Source organism: Populus alba, chromosome 1 (genome assembly GCF_005239225.2).
Source record: "Populus alba chromosome 1, ASM523922v2, whole genome shotgun sequence".
NCBI lineage: Eukaryota > Viridiplantae > Streptophyta > Magnoliopsida > Malpighiales > Salicaceae > Populus > Populus alba.
In genome coordinates, this window is record NC_133284.1 from 3354656 (window position 1) to 3363616 (window position 8961).

At 32.7% G+C, this 8961-nt stretch overlaps 1 protein-coding gene across 1 annotated transcript; it reads left to right on the top strand.

The window, feature by feature from the left end:
* Positions 1-1647: 1647 nt before the first annotated feature.
* Positions 1648-3375, top strand: LOC118053934 (protein ELC-like). The gene has a single exon (XM_035065339.2). It carries the CDS (start codon positions 1877-1879, stop codon positions 3086-3088), a length of 1212 nt encoding a protein of 403 aa, XP_034921230.1. The 5' UTR covers positions 1648-1876; the 3' UTR covers positions 3089-3375.
* The last annotated feature ends 5586 nt before the right edge of the window (positions 3376-8961 follow it).

The window sequence follows — 8961 nt, forward strand, 5'->3', positions numbered from 1 at the left end:
CTTTTTAAATAATTTTTTATATTAAAATATATATTAATAATATTTTTATTTTTAAAAAAATATTTTCAACATTAATATATTAAAATAATTTAAAAATACTAAAAACATATTAATTTGAAATTAATAAAAAAAATTAATTTTTTTTAAAAGTACTAAAATATTTAATTAAAAATATATTAAAATAATTTTTTTTATTTTTGATATTAATATAAAAATTATTAAAAATATTAATTTAATTATTTTTAAAGTAAAAAATAAATTGAGAAACAAATATAAATGCACTATTGTTTTTTTTAAAAAAATCAAATCCTATCTAAACTAGCATTATATTGAATACGTATTTTAATAAGACTTGTTAAAGGAAATTGATCCTCTTGTTTTTCTTTTCGGCTTTGTAAATCTGAGATTTAATTAAAGGGAAAAAGAAAATTAAGTTGTAAGGCTTAATTAGCACTATTGTTTAGCATTTTAATTGTATAATTCCTTATATAAAAAAAGAGGATATGTAAAACTTGATCCAAACCCTGGCTATATTAATTTTAAAGAATTCTTTTCAAATAAATAAATATAATTTTAATAAAAATAATAACATGATAATCTAAGTATTCTAAACTCTTTTATTGATTAAAAAAAGAAAAAAAAATAATAAATATGGAAATACCATTTTCTCTAAATTAAAAAAAGAAAAGAAAAAAAAGGTGATGATCGTGAAAATTTGTATAGTGCTTTAAGAGTAATTAATAATATTTTAATAGTTATTTTGTGATTTATATTAAAAAAACCTACATAAAAATATAAGATAAAATTAAAATAATAAGAATATTTTTATTTAGATTTAGTAATATATTCACAATTTTACATTTCATTATGCTTAATATTTATGCTTGATATTGGAGTGTGAAGTGTTCTTTTGAGAGTGTTTTAATTAAAAATATATTAATTTTTTTTTTTATGTTATCATATTAAAAGTATTAAAAATACATTTAAAAATACTTTGAAATACATAATTTTATAATCATAATTTTTAAAACGCGACTCAAGGACGCGAGAGCTTACCCAAGTTTTACACCACAAAGATTGAATCCTCAGATCAGAAATTTAAAAGTACTATAAAGATTGAATCTCTTAGAAAAATAGCAAGTACCCCTGAGCAAAATCAAGATCAAGAAACTAAAAGGACTGTAAAGATTCAGACCTTTCTCATAAAAATTAACATACAGATGGTTAGATTATGAGGTTGAAGAGAACCTCAAGAGAGATGGCAAGATATAGAGTTTCCTCCGATTGATTGAGTCGGCGGGCAAGCAAACTCTCCAAGCCAATCTCCAGGACAGGGAGTGAGCAAGTTTTCAGGGGGAGGCGGCAGATTAACGAGCCAGTTTGTTTCACCAATCTTGCGAGTTAGCTCCTTCTTTTTCTTCCATAAGAGAGGCGAGACAAAGAAGGATTTGCAGTGATTTACTCTAGTGAATGTCAAATATATGTATTTAAAGGAAAGAAAAAAAAAAAAGAATAATGGAGATTTGATTGTTTGGAGAGGTAAATGGTGAGTGAATTTTATTTTTTTTATTGAAAGATGCTTATTTTTATTTTTATTTTATAAAAAAAAAAATCAACCCAGATTAATCATTTTAATTTAGAGTCCGGGTCCTGACCCGGATGAACCATAGCACCGGATTCGAAAACCATGCCCGCAATGCCAACGCGCTTCCAAGAATTGCCACAGAAACTTCCACCACAACACAACTTCTTCTCCCTCTAAGCACCGAAACAACCTTTCCTTTCAAGAAAGCTCTCCTCCTCCTCCTCTATCATCTTCCACTGTTACCTATCCTCTTTCTCTCCAAAAACCCTAAATTCAATTCTACTCTATTCAATGGTTCCTCCACCACCAAACCACCAAGCAATCCAACAATTCCTCTCCTCCGTCCTCTCCCAACGCGGCCCCTCCGCCCTCCCTTACACGGAAGACACCAAATGGCTCATCCGTCAACACCTCGTCTCCCTGACCTCCACTTTCCCTTCCCTCGAACCCAAAACTGCTACCTTCACTCACAACGACGGCCGCACCGTCAATCTTCTCCAAGCAGACGGCACCGTTCCTATGACTTTCGAATCTGTCACTTATAACATCCCTGTTATTATCTGGCTTATCGAATCTTACCCTCGTCACCCTCCTTGTGTTTACGTCAATCCCACGCGCGACATGGTCATCAAAAGATCCCATTCTTTTGTTAATCCATCGGGCCTCGTTGCGGTCCCTTATTTACAGAATTGGATCTACCCCAGTTCTAATTTGGTTGATTTGGCTCGCGAATTGAGCATGCTTTTTGGGAGGGATCCTCCTCTTTTTTCTCAGCGTCCTCGCCCTAGCCCCAATCCCAGTTATCATCCGAATCAATCGAGTTTGACGAATTCGTCGACTTTTGGATCAGTGGGAAGTGGGTACCCGAGGCAGATGGCCAGGCCACCACAGTATCCACCACCGTCGCCTCCGTACGGTGGTGGCGAGGGGAAGGCGGGAACGGAGGATGCGGCGGAGGTTTTTAAAAGGAATGTGATTAATAAGCTTGTGGAGAATGTTCATGGGGACATGTTGCTGCTGAGGAAAACGAGGGAGTCGGAGATGGAAAGCTTGTTTAGCGCTCAAGCTGTGTTGAGGAGGAGAGAGGAGGAGATTAATAAAGGGTTGAAAGAAATGAGAGATGAAATGGAAGGGTTGGAGTCGCAATTGCAAGTTGTTTTGATGAATACGGATGTTTTGGAGGCGTGGGTTAGGCAAAACGAGGGGAAGGTGAAAGGGGGTATGGAGGACATTGATGTGGATAAGGCTTTTGAGTGTGTGGATGTTTTGTCGAAGCAGATGTTGGAGTGTACGGCAGCGGATATGGCGATTGAGGATGTGGTTTATTCGTTAGATAAAGCAGTGCAAGAAGGGGCAATGCCGTTTGTTCAATATTTGAGGAACGTGAGGTTGCTGTCTAGAGAGCAGTTTTTTAACAGAGCTACCGCAGCGAAAGTTAGGGCTGCACAAATGCAGGCTCAGGTTGCTAGTATGGCTGCTAGGGCGCCACATTATGCTAGCTGAATGATTGTTTTGATGGTGATTTTGATACGGGGTTGTGGCATTTATGGAGATGTTGTAAGGGTCAATATATTTTGAGGTTAGATTCTTGTGAAGAACTATAGCATTATATTCTCTCTCTCCGTGTCTGTGTTTTTTTTTCTTGTGCTGATAGGGAAGTAATTATCTTCTTGTTAATTATTATATGTTTTCTTTTATTAATTGATGTGTGGTATACTTGGCACTCGCTTTTCAAGCTATAACATTTTCCATACAAATTCTGGTCGTAGAAACAGATGTTTTTCTTCTTCCATGATGTTTACTTCTGGCTGTTAAACAATGTATGCCTGTATCACTAGATATATATTGCAGTAACAACTAATAATTACCTTCATGCAAGTTGACAACGGCTACATTTGCAAATACATTATGTCTTACAAATGGTGTGGCATCATTTTGCTTATTATTAAAGAATCCAGTGCATTTTCATGTTTTAGCTCTTCCTGTCAGTATTCCATGTTTGTGAATATTTATACGTGTTTTGCTCTTAATGAAGCATATTGTTGATTGCTAAATTCCCTTTTCATTCTTAACACGCACGCACACATTTTCATGTTTGTGCGTTTATGTAATGATGTCAAGCAGGCACATATGAGGACAAATGAATTTATTCTACCCAATTCCTAACAGGAGTTCCTGTTAAGGAAAACAGTGATGAAAAAGAGAGAGGGAGGGAGAGGGAGAGGGTGTATCTATGTATATTGCATTGGCTTTCCACTTGCTCTTGTATCAAACTTGAACTAGAAAGGTGTGGGAGTTTGAATTTTTTTTGTGATAGGGATTTTTTCATAATAGAAAATTATTTGAAGAAAACTTGGTACTTGGAAGGATATACCCTCTTTGACAGATAAGAGGAAACTCTGGCTTTAATATCTCTTAACTTTTTTTCTTTTTCAACATAGAAGTGCTTTTGAGGGAAAATAGTCAAGTTTCTATGTTATTTAGATTGTTTATACCTTGTTAGGGAATACCAATTTTTGTTTTGATAAAGTGTTCTTTCTGTTGTGGGTTTTCAATATTCCATATTTTTAAATGAGCTTTTTTTACTGCATATGTGTTGCCACCTTGTTTTCTCTTAGTGAAACTTCTGCATTTGGGAAAAGAATAGGAAGTATAATGCAGTAATGGACTTGCTACCTGGTAGATTAATTCGCTGCTTAGGTTATTCAGGGATTGATATGCAATGGATCTCACATTTTATAATGGAAATGCTTAATCAGGTTACCGGTTAGTGCTTTTGTTAGAGACAATGCTTGGTTAGATATGCTTTAATGCATATACTTTTACTGTCTTTTGTATCATGTGCTCAATTCATTTCCTTCTTGGTGTGGAAAAAGAGTGTAATGTGATAATTTGCTAACTAGGCAAATGCTCGTGAAACTGTAGAAGGCCTGGTAGAAGGCATCATGGTGCAGATCAGATTTGTTGATCCATGTTTTGGAATTGGGCCTGTTTAGATTTGTATTTACTGTAGTCTCGGGCTGAAATCCACAAAGGTGCTGGAATATTGAGATTGATGGAGAAAGGAATCTCAGAAATAGGTTTACTTCAGGACATATATGATGAGAAGCGCCCCCCCCCCCCCAAGTAACTGTTAAAGACACCTAGAAATTTAGTGAAGTTAGTATTTTAGAAGAATATACTCTGCTGATTTGCCCTCGCAATATTTATAATTTCTTTTTGGATGACATGGTCTCAACTTCCAGTGCTAGGTTCACTGAAGTAGACTTTAGCCAAAACATGGGGCTTCAAAGTCTTCATCCTCCAGCTGAAGTCTGGATGGTTTATTGCTTTGGTTCTTCCATAAAAAATGTTGCCATGTCTATTTGAGGGATGAAAGTCGTATTGTAGATTGCCAGATTCTTGGTTTTGGTCACACGTGTGTGTGCACATTCATGTGATCCATGTCAAGATGGGAGATGTAGAAATTCATGAATTTTAGGTGTATAGTTGATTGAAAAGGGGAAATTCATGTCAAGTGTTTAGTTTATGTAGAGACAATAGTCAGTATCTGTTAATGCATTTTTCTATAATGATATTTGTTGATGTGCGAGACACTTATTCTTGTCGGTGTTCTGTTCACAAGCGCATAACATGCTTCCTCTGTCATGCCTAGTTCCCTGTAAAACTGTGAAAGGCCTGATTGAAGGCAACAAAGTGGTCATGGGATTTATATTTTCTCCTACATGGAAGAGGCTCAGATCCAAGACCTGTTGATGAGAGGGGCACATGGGTGCTGAGCCACAAGGCTCATTGACTCAGATTTGTTGTTTCATTGTTTTCGATAATGGGCATCTGGGCATTCTACATGAATATCCATTCACATCTGATAGAGAAGAAACTAGGAATTTGATTTACTTCAGTGAAGATGTGGTGACAATCAACCCCATTTAGAGACTTCAAAGAAATCATTTTAGCATATTACTCTGAACATTACATGGTCTTCTTAGCGGAGTCTATTCTGCTGCGCTGTCCTTGAAAAGCTTACTATTTTTCTTCTTGAGAGGTTTAAGAAAGTTTCAATTCATTGGTATAGTCATCTGTTATGGACTCCGCTCAGAAGATCAGGCTTCAAGGTCTGTATTCTCCGATACAAGTGTTCTCCGATCGGTTGCGTTCCCCCGTAGACAATCCTGACATGCCCATCTGAGGGATGGGAAGGAATGAATGCATCCTCATGAAAGCATTTATCTAATTTTGTTTCCTTTTTCTAGCCTGAATAGCAAGAGTTTGTCCGTTGCAATCCACCACCCAACATTTCTTCCTTTATGCTTCATTTCCCTGCTGTGGGCATGCAAGTCATTTGAAGTGTGGCAGAGTTTGGCTTATTAGAAATATATTAAAATAATTTTTTTTTAATATTAATATAATTAAATAAAAAAATTACTTTTAAACAAAAAAACTAGATTTTCTAAAAGCATGGTACAATTGTGTTAATTTTAAAAATAATTTTTTTAAAAAATAAAAAATATATTTTTTTTTGATATATTTTAATACAAAAATACTTTAAAAAGCAATTGCAACCACATTCTTAAATAGATAAAAGATTTCTTTTGGTATATTTTATTTTACAAGTATAAAAATGTATTTTAATGAAACTATAGAGAAACAATTATATATATATATATAATTGGATACAGTTTTATTTTTATTATCTCTATTTTTTCATATTAGTAAACAAACGTTACCAGGAAAAAACTTAAAACAAATATGTAGTTGTTAAATGCAATTGATAATTTGACTTAAAAAATTGTGATTTAAATTTTGACTTGGCTTTGAAATATATTAGCTTTATATAATCTAGGTAAACTCAACCTTGTATCAATATCAAAGAATTTTATTTTAATAAAAAATATAAAAAAGGTTACTTTAATAAAAATATTAACACCAAACTGATTCAATAACTTACAAATTAATCAGACCTTTTTTGATGCAATTCTCTAGCCGCTAGCAACTTGCCAAATGTATGTGTGTGTATGTTTGTCTGGAATGCAAATTAAGTACATTTGGTAATGTGGTATAAAGGTTTTTTTATAAATAATTTTTAATTATAAATATATTAAAAAAATATTTTTATTATTTTTAGAATCAACCAATTAAAATTTAAAACTATAAAAACATTTACTTTAATATTTTTTTAAAATAAAAAACATTTAAAAAAACACCCCTGCAATAAAACGTTTTAGATAATATTTATATTGTGGTAATAATTATCTTTTTATTTTAATGTTAAAATAATTTAAAAATAATAATAATTTAAAATAAAAAAAAATTCAATGCCACCTCACCTCAAAAACAATGGTGGAAGAGAATGTCTGCTACAATCAAAAGGACCAAAATTGCACGTTCAATACTTTCCAGAAATCGAACACCCACCCATTTGCCTTGGTTTTTAAGCTTTTTATACTTACAATCCCCAAATGTCTATTCTACCCTCCTCATTTAACCAAAATCACCACCTATCTTCACCCTCAAATCCCTCCCTCCCACCCTCCCTGATCTTGCCACATCATCATCTAACCACGCAACCCAAACCAAATCTCACGTGTCCCAATCAGAAACCATCGTGGCATTCTCGTAAATAAGCACCAACACGCAGCCTCTTTTTGAAAACTGTACCGTCCTCTTTATTTCGAGTGTGTTTAGCAGTGTGGTAGCGGTTGCTTTTCAAATAGCTTTTCGTGCCGAAATACATGTCAATGATGTTTTTTTATTTTTTTTAAATCATTTTTAACATTAGCACATCAAAACGATCCAAAAAGTACAAACCGAACTCAATTTTAACAAAAAAAAAAATTCAAAATTTCGACAAACACAGGTTCAAACTCACTACCAAACATGTTTACATAAACGCAGCTATTTTACGAGTGTGTTTGGTATTGCGGTAGCTGTTGTGGTTGTAATTTGAAAAAAGTTGTTTTATAAAAAGTACTTTTAATTAAGGTTGGTTTGAAAAAATAGGTGTTTGGTTAAAACTGTGGTTAAAATTGAGGTTGAGCAAAAAATAGTTTAATGTGTTTGGTTAATAATGCTTTTGAAATTGAGGTTATAAAATAATTTTAAAAAATTATTATTAATATTAATGGTTTTTAATTTAAATATTATAGATTTAACTATTGTTATTACATTATGAAATAAATAATATTTTATATAAAATATTTTTTATTATTCCATTAAACTATCTACAATTCCACTATGTATGAAATACATTTGAGAAGGACTATAGTTTTTTTTTGTTTTTTAAGCACGTAACAATATCAGGTAAAATATAATTAGGAAAAAATTGGAATTGCGATTAAATTCTGCAAATGTTACATCATCAAGCGATCTTTGTCTAATTTATATAGTGTCATTGAATAATGTTGAACACTAGTTTTTTGAATAAAACACAATTAAAAAATAAAAAAATAAAACATAATTTTTATTTTTTATTTTACCGAGTCGGACATGGTTCAATGTATTTTGATCTTGAGACCGGTCCGGCGGGAACTGGTCGGACCAAAACAGTGTAACTGACTACACTGTTCACGTGATGCTACACTGTTCCTTTTAACCGTAATAAAAAATATTTACAAGAGTGGTCTGTCGTTTCTTTTCTGAACAAATAGAAGAACCTAATGGATTGATTAGCAAGAACAGTGGATAGTCAAGCTCCACTGTTCATGTTAATTAATTAGCATGAACAGTGGAGCTTGACCATCCACTGTTCTTGCTAATCAATTAGCATGAAGTGCGTAGGAAGCAGGATTCATCTGCTTTTCTTTACCCGGCGTTTTGAACGCAAAAACAGTGTGGGACCCATGAATAGTAAGTTGCTTTTTATATTTACCAAACAGGTTGCATCTGCGTTTTGTTTAAAACGCAAACACAATCTCATTATCAAACGCTCATGTAAATTGTCGTAAAAGTTAGTTCGTTTTCCTCTCCCTGTTTTTTTTTTCTCTTTAAATAAATGCCTTGTGCTTAGAATTGTGTTGTATGGAGTATAACATTTGCTTGCTTATTTCACAATATTCTTTTTAAAAGTATTATTATTATTATTTTAAAAATATTTTAATATATTGTCATTAAATATATATTTTTTAAAATTAAAAAAATTATTTTTAATATATCTTGAAATAAAATTATTTTAAAAAATAATTACTACCATAATAATAATAATAATAATAATAATAATAATAAGCAAATTCTAAAATAAGATATGAGAAAAAAAAGTTTCAATTTTGGCAACGCAACATATTTTAACCAATAGCTAGAGATTGATCCCAAGAGTGACAGGAGCCAGGAGCCTTTTCGCAATTATACCCTAAGAAAAGCAAGAAAAAAAAACAGAGGAA

What these genes read in the sequence shown, in the direction of transcription:
- LOC118053934 (XM_035065339.2), top strand. Translation starts at nt 1,877, where the DNA reads ATGGTTCCTCCACCACCAAACCACCAAGCAATCCAACAATTCCTCTCC.